Source organism: Podarcis gaigeae, assembly GCF_964106915.1.
Source record: "Podarcis gaigeae genome assembly, chromosome: 10".
NCBI lineage: Eukaryota > Metazoa > Chordata > Lepidosauria > Squamata > Lacertidae > Podarcis > Podarcis gaigeae.
Genome location: NC_139686.1, coordinates 10,853,461 through 10,878,729, shown reverse-complemented (window position 1 = coordinate 10,878,729; position 25,269 = coordinate 10,853,461). Strand labels below are relative to the sequence as shown.

Here is a 25,269-nt window from a genome sequence, read left to right as displayed (position 1 = left end):
TACGCAACTTCTAATTCTTTCAGTTTGGGGAAGAGTTCAAAGTTTATCTAAGGTCAGCGCTTCTGGGAGCTCGTCCCATCTTTCCATCTTCCAAAGTGATTTCAGTTTTCAGAGTGGCATGATAAAGGAAGAGTGCAACTCACAGTCTGTTTCCACCACTCTTCCCTGACCCCAGAAGCTACTCCCCATTTTGAAACTAAAGGCCAGTTTATTCTTTATACAGGGGTACCTCGGGTTACATACGCTTCAGGTTACATACGCTTCAGATTACAGACTCTGCTAACCCAGAAATAGTGCTTCAGGTTAAGAACTTTGCTTCAGGATGAGAACAAAAATTGTGCTCTGGCGGCGCGGCAGCAGCTGGAGGCCCCATTAGCTAAAGTGGTGCTTCAGGTTAAGAACAGTTTTCAGGTTAAGTATGGACCTCCGGAACGAATTAATTTCTTATCCCGAGGTACCACTGTACTGTTTATAATGTTAGCAAAAAAGGAAGGGAAACAAATCCTTAAGGCAGCACACAATAAGACCCGTATCGGAAAAAGGAACACCGCCACAGGAACATTAACACAGTAAAATCAGAAGAGATGCTTAAAGAGGAAACCACAGAGACAGCACAGTTGAGCTGCCAAACACTTCTCTATAAGCTACCACCACATGTAAGCTAACCTCCGATGCAAGGTCTTAAAGAGGAGGCAGAGTGGATTGTACCAATTTAGACTACAGTTGAGGCATACTGCTTTTAAACACTCCCCTGTGTAAAACAGAAGAAAACCCCAACAAACAAACAACCAAGTTGCAAAGCTTGCTGCTCTGTTTTTCGTTTAACACAGAGAAGAAGAGATTCAAATATGCGACCCTCCACCTGCAGCCAGAACGATTCAATCCAGGCTACCACCATAGCATTCTGCTTCGCGTGCAGATCATTCCCCACCCTGGAGAATTCTGAAGCTTCCCTGGAGACAAGCAACGGAAATTGCAGCGTGCTCATTGGCGACGGGTTGTAGAGCAGCTGGCTGCATTTCTCCATCCGTTGTCTCTTCGTTAGCAGTCAAGATTCCCCCAGGGACAATTAGCTGCAGTAGGAGACGTAAGGTAAGAGTGTAAAAGCAGCCCTGCTGGATCAAGGCCACGGGCAGTCTGGCAAACCTGTATCAAATATGCTAAACTGATGCTGCCTGTTATGTACTGAAGTTCTCACCCTGGGCCAGCAGGGGGATACTGTAGATAGTTTTCACTCAGGTCCACCTATGCAAATAAGGGATTGAAAGTGACGTTCAGTGATTGGATAGTTACAGAAAGTTGTTACAGTTGAGTGGTACTGGAGCTCTATATAAGCAGGCTGGCTGAACCCTTCAGTTCAGTTCTGTTCTGGCCTGTGAATAAACAAGAGCTGTTTGAAGAATCGCTGAGTCGTCTGCTATGTCTACCCACTATTTAACACTGCCAATGGGAAGCCCACAAGCGTGACCCAAGGGCAACCACAGTCTCCTCACTGAAAGCTACCTTTGACATGATGGCAACATTAGAAGCTTCTGCTATCCGAACAGGGTCAGGATTGCTCCACTAATCTCTTTGGTGGGCAGATTCTCCCGGGAAGGTGCCACCAGTAAAAAGGCCCTGCACCTCACTGCCATGAGTCTTGGGACCAGCAGCACAGCCTCCCACTGAGACTTTCAACAACCACGGCGATGGCGGGGGGGGGGGGGATAAAGCCAAACTGAAGTTTGTTTTGCTTGGGGAAACCACTCTACCTTCAGAAATGGCATTTGCATTTTGCTTCCTTTCCTCCTCCTTTCTGCACTAGAAATTTAATTAGCTTGTAGACCACTTAATATTTTGGCTTACACTCAATTAAACTGAGGTTTACAGAGAGAGACAAGTGAGGTTTAATGGTTTTATATAACATCCTTTGTCAAAAGGTTGCAGGATGATTAACAGCGTTGAGCCCATCTGCACTATACCTTTAAAGTAGTATCATGCCACTTTAAATCATCATAGCTTCTCCCAAATGCTTCTGGGAATTGTAGGTTGTCAAGGGGGCTGAGAGTCATTGTGAGATCTCTAGATTCCCTCACAGAGCTACAATTTCCAGAGTGGTTTAACAATTCATCTTCCCAGGAATTCTGAGAATCTTTGGGACAAGCCAAGACTAGCTAAAGTGATACCATACTCCTTTAAATGTAGAGTACATATGACACCACAGCAACATAATGGGGAATGCAGTGCACATATTTAACAACCATAAAACACAAAAATTAAATCTAGTACAATTCACAATAACAAGCAATAAATAAAATTACACAGTGCAAGACAAAGTGAGCTACAGTGTTAAATTATTCACAGTGTCAACCCACCTATAAAATCTGCAACTTAACCCCTGAAAAATAACGTAAGTTGTTAATCTGCTCTTCTCAGCTTCAGCACATATATCTAAAAGCAAGTGTCTGAAATATTATATTTTAATCACCAACAGCATTCCGAAAGCCCAAGAACAGTGCATAACGTGTATATGATTCTCTATAATAATAATATAGTGCAACTGACTTTTGGGGTTGGTGTGTTGTGCGACAAGCACACAGAGTGCAATGAGATTGAGTGTTTGGGGCGGGGAGGGAGGCTCGGTTAATTTCATTGTACACTGATTGTACATTGACAATAAGGGTATTACAGTGGTACCTCAGGTTACATACACTTCAGGTTACATACGCTTCAGGTTACAGACTCCACTAACCCAGAAATAGTGCTTCAGGTTCAGAACTTTGCTTCAGGATGAGAACAGAAATTGTGCTCTGGCGGCATGGCGGCAGCAGGAGGCCCCATTAGCTAAGCTTCAGGTGCTTCAGGTTAAGAACAGTTTCAGGTTAAGAACGGACCTCTGGAACAAATTAAGTACTTAACCCGAGGTACCACTGTATTATAATATTATTATTGTTGTATGCAAAACTAGCTCTTAATCATGTTAAGTCGAGTCCTATGACCTTTGCAGGACTGCATCTCCAAAGGTTTTACATTTGTGGTGTGAACGTGCCCAGAGTGGAGGAAGTAGAAGTAGAAGTAGAAGTAGTAGTAGTAGAAGAAGAAGGATAGAGGACAAACTGCCCATAAAACATTTTCTGTTTGGCTATGGACAAAGCTCCAAAATCATACAAACGATCCATAAAAATTATCATCAACACTTGGCAGCCTCAAGTATGGGGCCTCTTTGCCACGAGGGGAGGAGGGAAAGGCTACAAAAAAAATTATACTTCATGTTTTTTTGAGTCTTGAGTAATGTCACTATTAAGATGGGTTCATTACATAGAATTGTCATCCTCCAAATCCCTGGAAGGGGCTAGTAAGTGCTGTTTTGACACCTGGCCCAGATCAATGCTGGGGTTTTGGGGTTGGTTTTTTTTTGGTTTTTTTGCCTCTTCCCCTCTCTCTCTTAAGAAAACGTGATTTTGCATGGCAACGTCTCCAAGACAAACACTAAACAGAAAGATCCTTTCCCTTCTCCTCCTCCCAGCCTTGCAGATTACACAGGTCTTCGGTTTGGCTGCCGTGTCACTTTGACAAACAAAAGGAACAAACAGACGTCTTTGCGTGCAGTCTGAAAGCATGCAAATATTGGACAGCTAATTGCTCGACACAAAAGTCTTCCAGAGCAATAAATCTGCAGCTCCATTAGTCAGAAAAGCTAGCTTCTTAATGCTTGCCCAACTTAATTCTAATATATATATATATATATATATATATATATGTATATATAAAAAGATGACCTCGACATTCTTTGAGGTATAACCACAACTCATAAATCAACAGGATCTGGACATAACTGAACTTCATAAGTAGATCATTGGGACTGTATTGGAACGGGCACTGGTATTGTTACCATGAAGCAATAATTGTTACCATGTCTGAGAACAAAACCACCCTTGACATTTCCAGAAATAAATTTTACTTGAGATCAGAAAAAGCTGTTGTGGTGGTGGTAGGGGTTTAGACACAATGTGGGCAGGAGAAAATAGCAAATCTTGTTTATTACACTTGTTGGGCCAACATTTATTGTGCCAATGCACTCAAGACGGTTAGGAGCTTGGAATACTGGCTTGCAATTTAAACATGTGCAATACTGAAACACTGCTGTCTCATGTAGACCAATTGCCTCTTCCACCACCAACACCCATTGCAGAGACAGAGGTTGGCTAGATTGGCTGTTGAAATTCACTGCAGCCCTGGCAGCAGGATAGCATCCTTCATCACACCTGAAGGAAAGCAGGTGAGTTTAGTGGGAGCTGGATGGACCTCATGGCATGCAGAGAGATCTCTACTAAGAAACTGTGGGAATGGCTAAAGATGGACAGTCAAGAGTGCTGTCACCACTCAGGCTTACTGCCTGCCTGTTCACCAAGAAAGAGGGCTTGCTACTGCCTGCACAGGTGTGTTTGGGGGCTGCTGGAGACATAGTGCTCTGGATCCTTCCCCCTGTTCAGCTGCTTCCTGAATCAGTGCAAACTTGGGCAAACCCCCATGCTTCCAACCCCATCATTTTCCCCCTACCTGGCCCTTCCTCGCTGCTGACACCTGAGTGACAGGCCTTATCAGTTGCTCTGCAAGGCTTCCCCAGTGCACATTGGAGAGCCAGTGTGGTGTAGTGGTTAAGAGCGGTGGACTCATAATCTGGTGAACCGGGTTCACTTCCCTGCTCTTCCACATGCAGCTGCTGGGTGACCTTGGGCTAGTCACACTTCTCTGAAGTCTCTCAGCCCCACTCACCTCACAGAGTGTTTGTTGTGGGGGAGGAAGGGAAAGGAGAATGTTAGCCGCTTTGAGACTCCTTAGGGTAGTGATAAAGCGGGATATAAAATCCAAACTCTTCTTCTCTTCTTCTCCACAGCCTTGGGAAAGTCACCCTGCCTTGTGTGGCACCAGGAGACACTGCTCTGGCCAGTGGCGTAGCGTGGGTTGTCAGCACCCGGGGCAAGGCAAGTAATTTGCGCCCCCTAACCCGTGGATTTGCGCCCCCTAACCCTAATCCCCAGATGTTGCGCCCGGTGTGGCCAGCACCCCCTGCACCCCCCACGCTACGCCACTGGCTCTGGCACTATGGTCTCCACCTCCTCCTCTCCCAGCACTGCTTTCAGAAGTGCCACGACAGAAGGAGAAAGACGAAGAGCAGTGATGCGCAGGGTCAAGGGAAGTTGGTGCATCTTTTGGTTTCGTTTTTGGGTCCCATGCTCTCATGTGAGCCAACTGACCCCTGCTACAGAGCAGGATGAAAACGCACCTGTCTTTTTATATGCAACAACAGTGGCAAGAGTATTGTTAGCCCAGAAATGGAAGCAAGAAGAAATCCCGACAAAAGAAGAATGACAGATAAAATTAATGGACCACGCAGAATTAGATAAAATGACAGGAAGGATTCGAAACCTGCGGGACCAGAGATTCACAGAAGATTGGAAGAAATATATGAACTATTTGAAGAGTAACTGTAATCAACAAATCACGCTAGTAGGACTACAAGACGTTTTGTAAGGAGAAATATATGAAATACTGCACAGTAGAGAAAGAATAGGACATTAGTTATGAGATTTAAATGTAATAGTGAAAGTAAGAAATGTATATTAAGTGAATAGACTGGAAAATTTTCAGATGTGGTTGATGGAAGTAAAAAAAATGGTATAAGATATGAAAATATGTTTAACTATTGTTGAAAATGATATGTTGAAAACTAATATCTATCTATCTATCATCTATATCTATCTATCTATCTATCATCTATCTATCTATCTATCTATCTATCTATCTATCTATCTATCTATCTATCTATCATCTATCTATCTATCTATCTATCTATCTATCTATCTATCATCTATCTCTATCTATCATCTATCTATCTATCATCTCTATCTATCATCTCTATCTATCATCTATATCTATATCTATCTATCATCTATATCAGAGACATCACCTTGCCAACAAAGGCCCGTATAGTTAAAGCTATGATTTTCCCAGTAGTGATGTATGGAAGTGAGAGCTGGACCATAAATAAGGCTGATCGCCAAAGAATTGATGCTTTTGAATTATGGTGCTGGAGGAGACTCTTGAGAGTCCCATGGACTGCAAGAAGATCAAACCTATCCATTCTTAAGGAAAGAAGTGCTCACTGGACGGACAGATTGTGAAGCTGAGGCTCTAATACTTTGGCCACCTCATGAGAAGAGAAGACTCCCTGGAAAAGACCCTGATGTTGGGAAAGATGGAGGGCACAAGGAGAAGGGGACGACAGAGGACGAGATGGTTGGACAGCTACCAGCATGAGTTTGACCAAACTGCGGGAGGCGTGCTCCGGTCCATGGGGTCACGAAGAGTTGGACAAGACTAAACAACAACAACATTATATATATATATATATCGCACCTATCTTTTGATCTTGTGCTCTGAGATGGTCGGAGCACGGAAGCCTACATGGGACATCTGGAAATGGGAGCAGAGCTGGGGTGGCTTCTGTCAACCCTGGATTTTGTGTGCAAAACAGGACAGTTGGAGGGTATTCCACCATAGCTGGGGTGGGATACCACCTCAAAAGTCATCCCAGACTATGCTCCAGACCAGAATTCCTGTTTCAATTCAGGGGGCATCTCCACAGGAAGGGTTTGTGGGTGGGGATGTATCAGAGGGGGAGTATTATGGGAATGTTAAGGACTGTAGGAAAGGATATATTGAATAAGGATTATCCTTCCTTCACTCGCACTGGTAAGTGATGTAGCAAAGCAAAATCCCCTCACTATAGCTGGAAGCTAGTTTGCAGATTCGTTTGAATCTCTTCATTCAGATTATTTCTTGGTGTCCCCTTTTCATCCCTCTTAAAAGAATAAAGACACGAGAGTCTTTCTGAGTAAAGTAACAAAAAGTTTACTCACATTTCAGTTCACTGTTTGATCTCTGAAAGGAGGCTTTGCTTAATAGTTACACAAAGAAACTGTGTGAGTTCATCTCATAGGGAGGCTGAATTCACGTGCTGCTGGCTGAGAGCCAGCAGACAGCAAAATTACATCAAGACAACAAAATGGCTGCAGGAGAGCAGCATGGCAGCAAAAGATAGAACAACAAGCAAGTCAAAGACAGACTGATCAGCATTGAGAAAATGGCTGCATGGCTTGGCTCTATTAAGGAGTCAGGCGGGGCCATGTCCACCTCCCAGATGACATGCAGGGAGAGAAAGCTCCTGACTTCCAGTGGAACAGGAAGTTACACTGAGAGCCAGTGTGGTGTAGTGGTTAAGAGCGGTAGTCTCGTAATCCTGGGTAACCGGGTTCGCGTCTCCGCTCCTCCACATGCAGCTGCTGGGTGACCTTGGGCCAGTCACACTTCCTTGAAGTCTCTCAGCCCCACTCACCTCACAGAGTGTTTGTTGTGGGGGAGGAAGGGAAAGGAGAATGTTAGCCGCTTTGAGACTCCTTAAAGGGAGTGAAAGGCGGGATATCAAATCCAAACTCTTCTTCTTCTTCTTCTGACTGGATGTCCCCCTGCGTGTGCCCATTCTAGGGGGAAATGTTGCATTTGACTGCACCCATGTGGGTACATACCACAAATATCCTTGATACTGGCTGCTGTGCCTGTCCAAGCCCCCACCCTTGAAACAGAGATTGGCCCCTGTGAGAACAGGGTGTTGGACTAAATCAAGCAGGCTCTTCTCACGCTCATTTTTAGCGAAGTTATGAGGGCTTTCAAATATGTCTGGCACCATCCATACTGCGCTCTCCTACACATGAATTTCACTTAGTTTGGTTTTCCCTTTGCAAAAACAGGCAAGTCCAATGACACTCATTCTCATCTTGACAAAACTAATTTTCCATGCCTTAAGTTCAGTCAACCATTTCTGGAACCTTTTTATTATTATTATTATTATTAAAGCCATGCTATCTTCCTGAAACATCTGCAAAGAGACATGATCAGAAGGCAGGCCTTTCTACCACCATAGATGGACAGGAAAGAATTTATTATAGCCCAGTAAGCTTCTCCATGTTTGTGCATACATGGACTGAAGAAGTAATTTTGCACAAAGCAGCTACATCTATTTGTGTAGCAAATTTAATTATGTGTTCTTATACTATTTCACTGGTAGATTTGCAAATACATGCTGGGTGGTTTTCCAAGTGAGGCTGCGAACAAGAAGAATCAATTATTGGAAGACTGGGAGAATCAGTTCTCCAGATCAGCGCAGGTTTCGAATTTGTTAGGTTTTTATGATGCTGGAAATGCAGACTCAAGGCCATGCAATAAATACACACTTTTCAATGCCACCACCAGTCAAATGTGCCTTTTGTACACATCATTTATGCAAACCACATGCTTTTGTGCACTGAAAATCTATTGTAAAATCTGGAGAAGCATGAATTCCATTTGGTAGTTGCATTCTTGATCCAAAATCATGCTCAGAAGCATTGAATTGGTCTTTAGCAAACAGCAGACCAAGCAAATTCCTCATCCTACCCTTCAGTTTATGGCAATCAAAACCATGCATGTAGAGCTGTGGAAAGACACTGACATAATAGCAGGTTAAAGGAGAAATAAAGAAAAGAGAAGACTGGGAGAAAAACCATAGAATTGTAGAACTGGAAGGGCCACACGGGTCATTTGGTCCAACCTCATGCAACACAGGAATTTTTTGCCCAATGCGGGTCTTGAACCCACAATCTTGAGATTAGGAGTATGGTGGTCTACTGACCAAGCTGTCTGCCCAATCTGCCAAATGTCAGAAAGGAAAGCACCAAGACAGATGTTGAACCAACCCTTCTGAAAAGTGCAGATAAGCCCAAATTCCAATGCAGGGCGATTCACAACAGATACAGCAGTTTCTTATTTTGATGATGAATGCCGTCTTCTCTCTCTTGCTCACAAACATTTAAGTTCAGATGTAAAACTAGGTCTACAGAATAACACAGCTTTGCATATGAAAAAATGTGATGGCTGCCCCTATGTTTTCTGCAAGTAAAGGGTGCAGAGGGAGTCCAACATAGCTCTCCATTCTGCATAGGTTATATTTTCTGAGAATCCTCCGGGAAAATAACCTCTCAAAGGACCTGTTGATGGCATTTTACCATTGTACTGTTGAGAGTGTATTAACTTGTAGTCTCTGTGTGTGGTTTGGGAGCTGCACGACCAGGGAAAAAACAATGCTGTCCAAGGTTGTAAAGACTGCGGAGAGAATAATTGGGTGCACTCTTCCCACCTTGGATCAAATCTATGCTTCCAGGTGCCATAAGAAAGCTGCAGAGTTAGCGCAGGATAGTGCGCACCTCGGAAATGATCTCTTTCGGCTTCTGCCTTCTGGAAGAAGGTACAGGATTATAAAGACTAGGACTAGCTGCCTGAGAAACAGTTTCTACCCAAATGTGATTTTGGTTTTAAACGCAGTGTAAGGTAGTCTCTATGGGAGTATATTGTATTTAATTATGGGGTATCAGAGTTTTTAGGGGGTTAACCAGGCTGGGATAGCTGGAATAGCAGGCCTGTTGGTTTTTGAATGTCTGATGTAGATTTTTTCAATTTCGTTGTTCTGTATAGGACAATAAAGATTATCATATCATATTGTATCTGAGGAGACCCTTGGCCTCAAGCCCTTGGCTACCCACCCCATGTCAGAACCCCTTATGGTGATGGGTGGTTCCTCATAAGAACATAATTAGAGCCTTGCTGGATCAGGCCAAAGGTTCACCTCATCCAACATTCTGCTCATCTGGTAGCCAACCAGATACCTCTAGGAAGCCTACAAGCAACAGTGCTTTCTCCATTTGTGATTCCCAGCAGCTGGTATTCCCAATCCCACTGTCTCTGACACCCCTATGGTCTGCATCTTCCATTCTGAACCTCTGCTCTATCGCGTCCCCCACTGCACTGCAGTGGAAATGGCCTCGCTGTTGCCACTCTGCATGTGTTCTATTTTCTTCTGATGCCCCGTCTTAGTCCTCTCTGGACTCACTTCAGCTCCTCTTTCCACAATTCCTATCATTTGAACCCTGAACATCAGAAACAATTGTAACTAGGCCCTTTCCCTCAAACTTGTTGGGACCAATTCCTTCTTGCGTCCCTCTCAGGATAGATACCATTACTGGACATTCGGCCTGGCCACTTGCAAAGCGATATCACCTGACCTCTGAGATTACAATGCTATCTTATTGCACTGTGTCAATAGCTAGACAATTCATTGACAGAGTGGCTTATAAATAATCAAAATGGATTACTTGGCACTCAGAGTTGTACGTGCTTAAACAATGATGCCGATGTTCAGATTCCTCCCATTTTTGCTCATTTTCCCAGTACTCCTACCCACATAACATAATCTCTTATCTACAATTGCAATTCAGCACAGCCACCGTACTGTACTCCTTTTGCTCCTGAGGACTTGCCAAAAAATAATAATAAATAAAAATTGAAAAACAGTGCTGTGTTTTGTTTTCTTGTGCTGGTCTTTTTTGGCTGTACAAAACTTACATAGAAGAGAGGGGAGGAAAACATAATTGTAGGAAAGGAAAATGAGATGGACACACAGTGCCCCATTCCTAGGAATAGTCTGGCTTGCCAAACATCATTTGTAACCCTAGAAACATTTTAACTGCAGACAAGTAGATTTGTTGTTACTCTTACTTGTAGCCAGTTATCTACGTCAATGTGTATCTAAGACACCAACCATTATGTTACTGGAGAAAAGCATGGGAATAATATGGAGATAGGACATGAAAACACCACATAGAGCCAGCACCAAAACATTTCACAACAAGCCTCTATTGCAGGGTTTCCCATACGTGGGTTGTTGGACTACAACTCCCATCATCCCTAGCTAGCAGGACCAGTGGTCAGGGATGATGGGAATTGTGGTCCAAAACCAGCTGGAGACCCAAGTTTGGGAAACCCTGCTCTAGTGCCATAGTGCTGATAATCATGGCTTGATCTTAATCCCGCTCCTCTACTTCCAGCTTAGATATCACTGGTGCCTTCAAGAAGTAAGCCTTGGGTTAAGGTCTATTGCTGAGATCCTACTCCATACTTCTACTTTGGAGACTCTGCTCGTGGCTCAATGGACACAGCAGACTCCCAACTGTCCTAGCAGACAAGATCGGTTGAGAATGCCAGTGGAATGATCAGGAAGTGCGACTCTGCTGCTTGGAGGATTGGAGACGCTTCCTCCTCCGCTACCGTTTTTCGATCTGTACACATGCATAATAATGTTGATGATAACCCCCCCCCCCAAAAAAAAAACAAAAACCAACAACATAGATAATACATGTGCCTCAAGCTGGCCAGGGAAGAAGAACAAGCAGGGAGAAGCAGAAAATTATTCAAAGGCGCGGAAGGAAGACAAGTGGGGGGGGGCCAAATTCGGTAGAAAAAGGATGCAAATATTACTACTCCCGGTGTGGGTAATCTTTCAGAAAATGGTTCACTGCAAGCCACAAAGACACAGCGCAAATGATAAGGGAAGTGTATGGATGTTTGCATAAATGATGCACACATAACTCTGAATGATGGTACAGTGGTACCTCGGGTTACATACGCTTCAGGTTACAGATGCTTCAGGTTACAGACTCCGCTAACCCAGAAATAGTACCTCAGGTTAAGAACTTTGCTTCAGGATGAGAACAGAAATCGCACGGTGGCAGCAGGAGGCCCCATCAGCTAAAGTGGTGCTTCAGGTTAAGAACAGTTTCAGGTTAAGAACGGACCTCCGGAACGAATTAAGTTCTTAACCCGAGGTACCACTGTATATATTTTTAGGAAGCCTATATAACATGGAGATTTCTTCGGAAACCTACGTTATAGAAACAGTATGGAATTTTAACATTCCGTAAATGGAAACACTGAGATTCCTCTGCCTTTAGACAGACGCACAACCAACCTATCTCCACTCACCGCATGCATATTAATTGCAAATAATTCATCCGTAAACAGCCTCTCCAGCTCTCCACCCCCACTTTATGTTAAAGAGGTTGCCATTAAAACTTAGATGCAACTTTATCCCCCAGGCAGCATTTAAAAAGAAGAAGAAGATTGCAGATGATGTCCACCTTTCTGTACAGCAACCAAGTTCCAAGTACTTTTTGTCAGCAAGCGCTCTGCCTGTTTTCTCCTTTGAGCTTTGACACAAGAACTTCCTGGTTGTTGGGTTTTGTTTTGTTTTTCGGAAAAGTTAACCATCCCCCACTTTTTTTAAAGTGTACGAGTCTCACAGCAGGGGTGCAGTTACATGGAAATGGGTGGAGACATTGCAATCCACAGCTCTAAACTGGACAGTCTCTCTCACACAGAGGCCCCCACATTTCCTTGCATAGTTAGAATATAATTTCAGGAGGCTAAATTGAGAATTATGAGACAGAATGAAAAGCAAAATGGGATGGAGGGCATCAGTTATGCCACAAAACAAAATACAACCTGGAATTCCTCCTTCCCAAGAGAAAATGATGTGTGCACATACACCGTTTTTGTATGTTTCACATTTGCAGGCAGAAAAAAGCAAGTACTGTTCCGGGGCAGGGCCTTATCTGCGGTGGCCCCCAATTGTGGAACTCCCTCCCCACAGAGGTGTGCCTGGCATCGTTGTTATAAAGCTTGCTGCGTATATTTTTAGGACCCACCTTATTTCTGTCATTGTAAGTTGCTTAAACTGTTCTTTTTAACATTGGGTTTTAATGTTGTGTTTTAATGTTTCAGCCCTCCCTGAGACCTTAGGCTGAGGAGTGGATAATAAGTAAAACAATAATCATCTTATGTAAACCACTTTGTGAGGTCTGTCTGAAAAGCAGTACAACCGTACCTTGGAAGTCAAACAGAATCCGTTCTGGAAGTCCGTCTCACTTCCAAAATGTTCGAAAACCAAATCACAGCTTCTGATTGGCTGCAGGAAGCCCGTCAGACGTCCAGCTTCCAAAAATAGTTTGCAAACCGGAACTGTCACTTCTGGGTTTGCGACGTTCAGAAGCCAAAACGTTCGGGAACTAAGCTGTTTGACTTCCAAGGTACGGCTGTATACAAATGTCTCTAAACTAACAAAAGCACACATATTAATAAAAGGAGAAAGAACACTCAGTGGCTGTTCTCCTCTCCCTTCCCAATCAAATAACTTGTGTGTGTGTGTATCCAACCTATCACGTTTTTGGGACACATCACTGGGAATGAATACATTGTTCTGCTTTCTCAAAGCATTCCCACTGGAAGTTGCAAATTGCAGATACTCACACAGGGCTGCTAATATGATTCTAGCCTGACAAGGTCAGCAGGGAAACTTAACAGATAACAGAATTCCTCAAGTGATTTGTGATGCTGTGGAAAGAACATGAGATGTTGCTAGGAGGGGCCACAGAAGCCTTTCATTCTCGATCAGGCAACTGAGGCAAGAATTGTCTGGTCAAAGCCTGTGCCAAGAGCAAAGCAGATGCTATGGAGGCCATTCCTACCATTACTTTCAGCACATTTTCTTCCATATAGTAGTTGAACATCGTCATCAAGCTATCCAGGCAGTGTAAGGAACCGTAGAAGATCAATTGGCTCTTTGTGGCTATTTTAAGCACATGGTCAAAGATGGCAAAGAGTGTCTTCTGCCTTATGTAATGATGAACTTGGTGTCAGGGAAAGAGCTGGCATCTGTTGAACTCCTGCCAAAGCTTTATTTTCCCTTCCTACTAAAGAGCTCCCTTGCTTAGTTGTGGAAGGGGGAAAAACAGCTAAAGAGAAAGTCTGTACGTAATGGGATCTTCATGGGAGAATGGCAAAACCTCAAGAAAAACCTTCCCCTAGATGCTCATTGTTTATATCAAGAGTGGGTAAACTGCAGCCCTCTGTTTGTTGCTTCTGTCATACCTGAGCATTGCCCATATTGGCTGGGGTTGGTGGGTGCTGGATTCTCACAACATTCTAAGGGCAACATGTTCCCCATCCCTAATACATGAAAAGCACAAACACAAATTTAGACATTTTTTCCCCTTGGGGCTTTCTCCCTAGGAAGTGTGCTTCGGACCACAGCCTAATATAAGCATGGCATGTTTGCAAATTAGCATTAGCAAAAAAAGGGACAAAGAAAAGGAAAAGAGATTGCTGCCCCAAGGAGCCTGCAGTCTCAATTTCCAGAGTGAGCAAGGCAAAGGAAAGGGGTGAGACAAGGGTGACAGCAAAGGTTTGTTGAAGGAGCTACCATATTTTTCTCTCTTTAAGACACACCAGACCACAAGACACACCTAGTTTTTGGAGAAGGAAAGCAAGAAAAATTATATTCTGAATCTCAGAAGCCAGAACAGCAAGAGGGATCACTGTGCAGTGAAAGCGGCAATCCCTCTTGCTGTTCTGGCTTCTGGGATAGCTGCGCAGCCTGCATTCGCTCCATAAGACACACACACATCTCCCCTTACTTTTCAGGAGGGAAAAAGTGAGTCTTATAGAGCAAAAAATACGGTAAGTTGCAGCGGTACTCAAACTTGGGTCTCCAGCTGTTGTTGTTTTTAACACTTGATTGGGAGCTGCCCAGAGTGGCTGGGGAAACTCAGTCAGATGGGCAGGGTATAAATAATAAACCATTATTATTATTATTATTATTATTATTATTATTATTACAACTCCCATCATCCCTAGCTAGTAGGGCCAGTGGTCAAGGATGATGGGAGTTGCATTCCAACAACAGCAGAAGGAGACCTCCAGGTTTCGGAAAGCCAACACAGCAACTAGGACCCCTGAAGCTGTATTTCTGCAATGACAATCTTCCTCCAATGCAACTGACTCAAGTTTTCTACCAGGGACTTTCCTAATCATGCTCCTAGCATAAACACTACTCCCATAACCAATGTGACATGTGTTACAAGGCCAAGGGTTTGGAGAGTGAACAAGATCGCTGTGGCATAATTATCGGCGCTCACTTCACCCTATTGAAATGTCAGTAAAAGAATATTATGATTGCCCGAATTTGGAATTTACCCTGGCACCTCTCCAAACTGAGCAATTCTCTTAGCTTGCTTGTTCTGGTGCACCCTATCCGAAAAAGGGAATATATGTATGTATTCCAAGACTCTCATTATTTTCACATTCTAGACTAGGGCTGTAAGTAACTCTTAAAATAGACCCACACATATTAAAAAGAAAATAAGAACGCCAGGCTTCCACTTGTCCTCTGGGAAGACTCTTCAGGTTGTCAAAGATACCCTGAATAACCAGTGCTGCCCACAGGGTGATTCCTGCATTGGAGGGGGTTGGACTAGATGGCCTTTGGGGTTCCCTCTATCTCCATCATCCTATGATTCTTAGTTGCTCACATTAACAGTGGACTTAATCTTACATTCCCTCTTCACCTGCTCTTTAGATGGGAGGTGTATACAGTATACAGCTGGGAGTGGCCCTGGGTCCACATAAAACTGGTCCTGAGAGATCTGCATTGGCTCCCAGTACGTTTCCGAGCACAATTCAAAGTGTTGGTCCTGATCTTTAAAGCCCTAAATTGCCTCGGTCCCGCATACCTGAAGGAGCGTCTCCACCCTCATCGTTCAGCCCGGACACTGAGATCCAGCACCAAGGGCCTTCTGGCGGTTCCCTCATTGCGAGAAGTGAGGTTACAGGGAACCAGGCAGAGGGCCTTCTCGGTAGTGGCGCCCGCCCTGTGGAATGCCCTCCCTTCAGATGTGAAGGAAATAAGTAGCTATCTTATCTTTAAAATACATCTGAAGGCAGCCCTGTTTAGGGAAGTTTTTAATATTTAATGCTGTATTGTTTTTTAACACTCAGGGATGATGGGAGCTCAGGGATGATGGGAGTTGTAGTCTAACAACATCTGGGGACCCACAGGTTGAGAACCGTTGCCCTAGATTCATAGGAAGACATCAAGTCACAGAACCAAAACCAAACCAAGGCCTGTGTACATTGGTACTGCCTACAGTGGCTGGAAGCACTTCTATGGGGTTTTAGACAGGAGTGTTTCACAGCCCTGCATAGAAATTACAGGGATTGCACCCAAGACCTTTTGCATGCCTAGGCATATCCTCTACCACTGAGACCCTCAGTCTCTGGTACCACCAGTTAAAGGGATCTTGTGTTAGCAGTTTGGGAAAGAATTGTGACTGATGACTGCTAGCAACTGAGCTGGCTGGATCAATACTGAGCTGGCTGGATCAATAGTCTGACTCAGCAGAAAGCTGTTCCACATGTTCTGTGTTTATATCCTTTTCCACACCGGAGCAGTATGCACTGCACACACACAGAGAGAAAAACCTCCGATTACATCACCCTCTGCAAAATTTCTACCTGCTCTGCTCAGCTAAGATTGTTCCTCCCCAAGAAAGTGAGATCGATAGGTCTGAACTACTTCACATAAGAAATGCTAGCATCAATCATTTGTCAAGTCTTGGCCTGTCACCACAAGCACCGCCTTTGTAGACGGGAGGCCAAAAACAGGACCGAACTCATTAAGTGACAGAACTGCTATTGCTTACATATTGCTCAATAGTTTTCTCATCCTTCAGTCCGTGTTTGCTTCCATCCAAGTTAGAACGCATGAACGGTAGAGAACAGTTCAGCAACTGTTAATCTCTACCATCTTTAAAAAGTGAAACATGGACATGCTCCAAATTTCCAGTACAGATGTGCCCCCCCACCTTTGCCTCACTAACTGGTTTTAACAAGAATGACCTTCCGTAGGCTGTCAATAAGTTCTTCTCCAATATGTAAGCAAAATATTGCAGATATAATTGTGATCTACTGGTAGATCGTGGTGGTTCTTGGCTCCCCCCCCCCAAAAAAAAATTAAAAACAGTTTTGACTTCCTAAAAAAGCTCAACAACCTTGGTAGATCACTGCCATTTTATTTTATTTTATAGTGGGAGTAGTTCTCAGTCTCTTGAAGGCTGGACATGCCATCTAGCCAATCTCCTTGCCCAGTCCCAGAAACCCAGAGCGGGAGTATTCCAAATGCTCTCGCCATCAAGACGTCTAGCACAATGGTCAACCAAAATCTTCCCTCCTGTAACTAAAGGACCTTCAGATCTCACAGATTCATCATCCAGGGTGATTAATCAATCATCATCAGGTGCTTGTGAGTGATTCAGTCCATCTTCTCTCTTGAATTACTTCCCCAACACAATGAGGGCAGGTGCCACCATAAAGCTGAGAGAGGTGGAGGGAGAGTGGACTGTTCTTAAGGAATGTGTGATCACAACTGGATCTATTGGTGCATAGGTAGGGCCCACTGGGAGAAAGATCACTGTATCAGAGTGACCAAAGCCCAGCTTTGTATACTTTTCTTTTATCGCTCCTTCGCAGTCCTTGCTTCTTTCCCTGCTTTGAACCCTCTCTAAACATGCTGCCCACCACAAGTTTGCCCTCTAGCCAGATGAGCATCTCTCATTTTCTGGTGGGGCTGCACTAGCCAGCCTCTTCTGATCTGTCCAGCTCACCTTCATAACCGACTGCCAGGCTGACAGCTTGAGTAGGGAGTTGCCCCACCAGCCACCGCTCACAACAACTTTGAATATATTTCTTCCAGTGTTTGAAAGTGGAATTTTATACCTGCTTTGTGTTCCGGGAAAGGTATGACTCAGCTTTTGGACCAGGATGCTCTTTTCTAAGGATAAAACTATTTGGGCTCTGATGTAAACTATTCTTTCCCTTGGTTTAACAAAATCAGGACATAACCTGATTTCCTTAGCAGAAGGAGATACAGACGCAGCCCTATAAAATAAGCTTTTATATATTCTCTGCCGCGTTCCCAGAATAGTAGCTCGGTAACACGTGGCATACCTCTGGTGGTGTGTGTTGTTGCCTAGAGTCATGATGTTGAAGATGACCTGTTTAAATCACTGGATAAAAATGTTCCCAAGTTATAGTCCAAACCTTTTGACATCAACACACAAAAAGGTTATCTTGCGTTGTTGCCGTCCATTCTGTATGCAGCATTTCCAGTTTTGAGTGGAATCAGGAATCAAATAGCTAATGCGAATGTGGAAGAGGCTGGTGTTAAAAGAAAAACAGCAAGCAGTGATTTCTCTAGGCCTGCCAGCTGCAAAATGGGGTGGAGGCAGAATCAGAATGGAGACAGGGGCTTTACAGTCCACATCACGGGTCAGCAAACTTTTTCATCAGGGGGCCGGTCCACTGTCCCTCAGACCTTGTGGGGGGCAGACTATATTTTGAAAAATATAAATATCCTGCAAGGCGGTCCCACAGCTGCCTCCGGACCTGGAGGAGGAACGCACTCTGCACGTGTTCAGGAATGTGTCTTGGAGCAGCCCGCTCACCAGTGTTGTTGATGGGCAGTAGCCGCTCCACTGGCCTGTCCCCACAGAGCTCCCAGGCGGTGTGCACCACACGCTGTGGCCCGTCATCAGAGGCCAGGTTGGCGTGCAGGCTGCGCACATGGAGTGCCACACAGGTGCCGTGCAGCTCGCCCTCCAGCTGCTCCAGCGCAACCGCCAAGCACGCCGCCACCAGCAGTGCCAAGCCAGGTGCCAGGCACGGGGCCATCAAGAGCGCCAAGCTCTGGCTGAAGCCCCATGACACGCCCGTCATGATGCCCATGGTGCGGTCCAGACCCACCGGCTTCTCCATCCATGGCCGCACCATGTTTACCTCAGCGTGCAGGTGGCGAGGCTTCGGATTGGCTGCAGGAAGTTCCTGCAGCCAATTCAAAGCCATGCCAGTGTTGTGGAAGTCAGTCCCCGCATGGCGAGGCATCCACAGCTTCTTTTCAAGGACGTGATGCGCCGGTTTAGCTCAGTGTGGGGACTGACCGAGCTGGCGGCAGGATCCGCGGGCCAGATTTATGAGCCTGGTGGGCCTGATCTGGCCAGCAAACCTTAGTTTGCCAACCCCTGGACCACACTATACCTTTAAAGCACATTCCTTCCTTCAAAGAATTCTGGGTGCTCAACCTTACCCCTCACAAGGTTCCAGTTCCCAGCAACCCTTAAACTACAGTTCCCAGAGGCAGGGATGAGTCAGGCTGGTGAAGAGTCATGGGTGTCTTCCCCTCCTGCTGCGACAAGCTCTCTTCCTCCCTTGTCTCCCAGAACCAGGAGAGGTATGAAACAGGAGGGGCAAAGGCAGCCTGTAAGCAGGCAAAGTCTCTGATTGTTTGCAATGAGCCCTGCAGAGAAGGAGACATATACCGCTGTGGGGAGACAGGGACTTTCTGTCTCAGCAACTGATTTCATTGAGTAGGACCTACAGGCAGAGGCGTCAACTACAGGGGGCGAAAAGGGCTTCAGGCCCCTCAATATCTGTGGGTAGGGGACTGAGCCTCCCAATATGGAGCGGGCCACCATCCCTGCAGCCCGCCACTGCCAGGCACTCTTGCACGCCGGGCGGGGGTGGGATGCACGGAGGGACAAATCACGTCACACCCCCTCAGTGTGGGGGGCAAGTTGGCGCCCATGTCTATGGGGTGGAAGCTGCTGTGCTCATTAGGCCTGAAACTCTGCTAAGTCTGTGAAGATCATGTTTCACTTAACTCCAGCTTTGAACTGTGTGATTTACTGACCGGCTTGCTCTGTGACAGGCAGCCTTCAAAGGCAGTTTGGAAACCGCAGCCAGTGCAGAATGCAGCAGCCAGACTGAGAACAGGAACCAGGTGGTCAGATCACAAAACCCCTATTCTGGCCCAGCTGCATTGGGTGGTTCTATCCTGTCCGTATAGTCAAAGCTATGGTTTTCCCAATAGTGATGTATGGAAGTGAGAGCTGGCTGGACCATCAAGAAGGCTGATCGCCGAAGAATTGATGCTTTTGAATTCTGGTGCTGGAGGAGACTCTTGAGAGTCCCATGGATTGCAAGAAGATCAAACCTGTCCATTCTGAAGGAAATCAGCCCTGAGTGCTCACTGGAAGGACAGGTCCTGAAGCTGAGGCTCCAATACTTTGGCCACCTCATGAGAAGAGAAGACTCCCTGGAAAAGACCCTGATGTTGGGAAAGATTGAGGGCACAAGGAGAAGGGAACGACAGAGGACAAGATGGTTGGACAGTGTTCTCGAAGCTACCAGCATGAGTTTGACCACACTGCGGGAGGCAGTGGAAGACAGGAGTGCCTGGCATGCTCTGGTCCATGGGGCCACAAAGAGTCGGACACGACTAAACAACTAAACAACAACAACATCCTATCACAGCTTGGGACCGAGAGCCCCATCACAAACCTGCCCATGCCCTTAGGTCAACATCAGACACCCTCTTCTGTGTACCCTCTGTGATGGAAGTTTTAAGAGTGGTGACAAAGGAGTAGGCCTTATCTGTGGTGGCTCCCCACCTGTGGAATGGCTCTCCCCAGCAAGGCCGGCCTGGTGCAGACTTGTGGCGTCTTTTCAGTGCTAGGTCCAGATGCTCCTCTTTTCCCAGGCATATGATGGGATGGTTGCTTTTATGCCTTTGTTTCCTTGATTATCCCTGATGATTTGTGTTTTGAGGTGGTGTGCTTAAGATATGACAATGTTCATACCCTTCTGCATTATGGTCTTCTTAACATTTCCATATATTTTAATCTATTGTAAAATAATCCGAATAGTTTTGTTTTTAAAAGACATTTAAACTAATCTAAGCTAAATAATAAATGAGACTCAGTAATATGTTTATCAGGCCATTGAAGCCATGACCAAAAGTATCGCCACAAATTTTCTAAACACAGTTTGACTGCCAGCCTGGGATAGCTCTGTCAGTGCAGCCCAAGTCTCTTAATCCCAGGGTTGTGGGTTCGAATCTCACTTTGGACAAAAAATTTCTGCATTGCATGGATGACCTGCATGGTCCCTTCCAACTATAAATTATTCTACGACTTGTCTTTAAATCTAAAACATTTAAGAGGCATGCACCCTTCTCCCTGTATTCAAGTCCATTTGCTCTCTGCAAATACAACATTTTCTCACAGCAACATCAGTAAGAAAGCATTGTGGGTGCCAATTTTTGATTAGTTGTGCTCTCGGGTCTCTTGGAGAGATTGAGAGAGAGAGATCTTTTCTACCCTTTATCTGTATGCCAATGAGTTCTTCATGTCATCCTATTGAAGGTGCCCCAGTAGTCAGGGGTGGCGTGGTGTGGGGGGGGAAAGTAATTCGGCAAGCCAAATGTCCAAAGATCAAGAACAGGAGCCGCAAACAACAAATACTTTCCATTCTAACACACAATAGATAACGTGCCGCCCCTACCAGCGTCACACGCTTGCAGATATGAAAGGAAACATCTAGGCAAGGCACCCCTTTCAAGGTTAAGGCCTGGTGTCCTTGTCTGTGAAGCACAAGATTAGAAGAGAAAAGAAAATCGCCAGATACACACAAACCCTTCAAGCAATCATAGCTGATGCTGCCATTGGGATGCATTGTATCACTGGAAACAAGGGTGTGAAGTAACAACCCCTTCTTGCCTTTAGCAAGTCGTGTACACAGACACACCTCCTCCTCCAATGAGACTTATATGGAACATGCATAGAGGGATTTGAAAGCCCCTCCACACATTCGCCGTCAGCAAATGTGTTTGCGTGGGAGGTGTCTGTTCACAGTCCTCTGTTCACAACATGCACACACCTTGCTGTAAGATAAACACCTTGCTGCAAAGATAAACGACTTTGCAGCACATCCGTCCTTAAAATTGTAATAATAAGGCCACCGAAGAACAGATTCTCATCTCATCTTATCACATCATGGCAATAAACAGCAGCCACCCACTTCTTCAAAGGCCTTTCCTCATTGGATATAAAATGCAAAAGGATGGAGATATAACAAGAGAACTGTGGTTAGTTTTCCAAGGAGAAGTTTTAAGAAAGGGCTCCAGTGCCATCCGAAAACTTTTAGGAAGCAGTGTACTTTATAAACCAAAAACTCAGTGGGTAGCTTTACAAAGCATTTCAGAACACTATTGTGACAGGTCAAATTCGTGTAAAATCTATTTAAGCAGTAACCATTCCCTTCCCATTTACTTTTTTAAAAAGTAGAGTCAAGGCACAAACAACCCTCAAGAACCAAAATCATGCCTTCTATAAATAGTTGCCAAAAAGTATTTTGTAAAGCTCAAAATAAGAAAAAAAATTCCCCTAAAATTAATGATATGCCCTCTGCAAAGGCAACAATGCACACATCACTTAGAAAGTCCTTTCTCCAATGAAGCAACTTCTAATAATAAAACCCCACAAGTTTTTCAACTCTTTAGCAGTCTCAGCCAGCATTAAACTTATTACAGCTCCAGCTTCGAAATAAATCCCACTTTAAAATAACAAGGCAACCAACTTTTCCGGTCTGCATTAAGGGATATATTCAAAGTTCTCAATGAAGACTCCGCTGAAACATCAGCTGAACCCCCCCTCATCCTTTTTTTTTTTTAAAAAAGGAGGGGGGTCTAATTACCAGAAACTCTTGTTGTATCTTAAACCCAGGAATTCATATTGTGGTTACAGCACCGGGGTTGCAGTGCAGTCGAGGTTAAGCCCCATGTGATTCTGAAGCGCAGACCAAGCCCGTGCATGCGTTGTACTTGTGAGTAAGGTAAACGGAGGAGGGGTTCCTATGGGGGAAGCAAGCAGAGCATTGGGAAAGAAAGAAAGAAAGAAAGAAAGAAAGAGAAAGAAAGAAGGAAACAGGCCTACCTTAAAACTTTCCAGCTTTTCAGTGGGTCCAGATCAGAGATGATTGAAACCATTGTATTTTTTTAAAAAAACAAAAAAGACAGGAAAATGTAAAAAGCAAACGATCTGCAGAGTTGCACAGCTACTAAGAAGCAGGCTGCTGTCTCGGCTTTTACTGGGTGGGAATTACAACAGACAATCCGAAACGAAGAAGTAAAAACACAGAGAGAGAGAGGGAGAGGGAGAGAGCTCTTCCTCCTTTTCCAGCTGATAAGAACTTGTGCGTCTCTCTTTCTCTCCACCCTCCCCCCGCAAAAAAACACACACACAAAAACCCCTATCTTGTTGTGTTTAAAAGGCTTGCCAAAGCCCTGGGCTGCATTTCTCTACTATCACTCCCCCCCTCCCCACCTTCACTCCCTCCTTTTAAAACAAAACAAGGAGAAAGACCCCGTAATCTACTGCTGCAACTGATCAAATGGTGACCTTTTTGCCGTCCACTGTAATTCAGAGAGTGCAAGCTGGCAGCTAAATCTCTCTTTATTAACACCGTCCGCCTCTGCTTTCTTAAGGAACAAGCACAGATCAAAAAATGTGAAGGCTCTACAGACACTGCTAGCAATCATTCACAGATTATTGCAAGCCGGAGCCGTTCTCTGCTGTTGGCGATTTTGCAACGCTCTCCCCAACTCTCCTTAGACTTAGCCCAGAGGTTAGGATTCCCGCCCCCCCCCTCCTTTCCCCATAGTTAAGATTTTATGACACTCTAAAAGCAAACACACATTTTCTTTCTTTTTCCTTTCCAAAAACTCCCCACCCCTTTCTCCTCTTTCCCCCACCCTCAAAGCTTTCCCTGCAGTGACCGAACCAAAAACTCACTCTGGCTCTCTCTCTCTTCTTCTTCTTTTGCAATGTGTAACAGATTTGTTAATTTCAGAGCCACAATTCAAAACAGTCTCAGTTCTGGCAGCATATTCCTGTTATTGTTGAAATGAGAAAAAAAGGGGAAAACAAGGGGGGAGGTTTAACGCCTTGACGTATCTGAATATTCCCTTTGCGTTCAGAATCTTAGGAAGTGAAAGGTGTCTAATTTCTTGACGAAGGGTAAACAGACCCTCTTTTAAATGTTTCTTCAAAGTCATTTTAAGACAGGATTTGTGATCTATGCCATTCATGAGTACAAACTTTTGTGCTCAGATCTTGCTTGAAGGTTTCCCACATCTATCTGTGAGAACAGGATGCTGGGCTTAAAGGGTAATTGGCCTAATCCTGCAGACACTCCTTACATTCTTGTGCATTTGGCTTTTTTCCTACCACCTGAGTGCAGTGCGGCCTAATAATAATAATAATTTATTATTTATACCCCGCCCATCTGGATGTGGTTCCCCAGCCACTCTGGGCGGCTCTCAACAGAACATTAAAACACAATAAAAGATCAAACATTAAAAACTTCCCTAAACAGGGCCACTTTCAAATGTCTTCTAAAAGTTAGATAGGTGTTTATTTCCTTGACATCTGATGGGAGAGCGTTCCACAGAGTGGGTGCCACCACCGAGAAGGCCCTCTGCCTGGTTCCCTGTAACCTCACTTCTCGTAGGGAGGGAACCACCAGAAGGACCTCGGTGTCCGGGCAGAACGATGGGGGTGGAGACTCTGCTTCAGGTATACTGGGCCAAGACCATTTAGGGCTTTAAAAGTCAGCACCTTTGTTTTAACTCATCCATTTGGCACCCTGTTTGTAGGTTAGGGTGCAGTTCAAAACCCAGTTGCTCCTGACTGGTGTGTATGAACTGGGCAGGAACATTCTTCCACCCAGCCCCATTGGCCTCTGCCAATCTCCACCTGTAGAGTGGTGTCAGTGCCACACAAGTGGCAAAAACAATGTGTATGTGTGCACATGTATGCATGCCTGCTTCTATAGAGATATGCAACCATTTCACAATGAAAAGTGGAGCAAGCATAGGGCACTCAGTTCAATTTTCATTGGTTCCAAAATACAGTGGATGCTCGGGTTGCGAACGTAATCCGTGCAGGATGCACGTTCGCAACCCGCAGCATTTGCAACCCGTGTCTGCACATGTGCTGGTTGCAATTCAGCACTTCTGCACATGCGCAAAGCGTGATTTAGTGCTTCTGTGCATGCACGACCACGGAAACCTGGAAGTAACCCGTTCTGGGACTTCCGGGTTTCAGTGGTCTGCAATCCAAAAAAACACAACCTGAAGATGCTGTAACCCGAGGTGTAACTGTAAATTCAGACAGGAATCAATGGGAGTCCCATTCCCCCCTCCCCAGTCATTCTTCATTTATGCCATTTAGAGGTGAGGTTGTAGCAGCGGGTGGCTTTCTCTGTGCCCATCTCTCAGAGACTGCCATTTTATTTACCCTCAGTGCCCTGGTTATTGCATCGTTCTAGTTCCCTGCATGTAAACAAAATGGCAGCCACCAGAAATGAAATGGCATACATGGAGCCTGTGGCGCAATGGGTCAGTGCAACTGGGCTGTTAACCAGAAGGTTGGTGGTTCGAGCCCATCCAGAATAGGATTCCAGATTTGGACTAGATGCATAGCTATCAACGTTTCCCTTTTTAAAAGGGAAATCCCCTTATTCTGAATAGGATTCCTCGCAAGCAAAGGGAAGAGTTGACACCTATGACTAGAGGACCATTGGAGTCCCTTCCAACTTTACAATTCTTTGATTGTTCTGACGAAAATAGAGACG

General features: G+C 44.9%; 1 protein-coding gene across 19 annotated transcripts in view; it reads right to left on the bottom strand.

The window, feature by feature from the left end:
• Positions 1-23,246, bottom strand: part of CELF2 (CUGBP Elav-like family member 2) — a 524,207-nt gene extending 500,961 nt beyond the window's left edge. For 3 of the 19 annotated variants that reach the window (XM_083700394.1, XM_083700398.1, XM_083700403.1), the window contains exon 1: positions 22,569-23,244. In XM_083700394.1, coding sequence (XP_083556520.1) covers positions 22,569-22,621 — 53 coding nt within the window. In that variant the 5' untranslated portion in view covers positions 22,622-23,244. Of the gene's footprint in view, positions 1-22,568 lie in introns of all 19 variants that reach the window. The other 16 variants (XM_083700387.1, XM_083700388.1, XM_083700404.1 and 13 more) reach the window with 13 other exon arrangements.
• Positions 23,247-25,269: the final 2,023 nt, after the last annotated feature.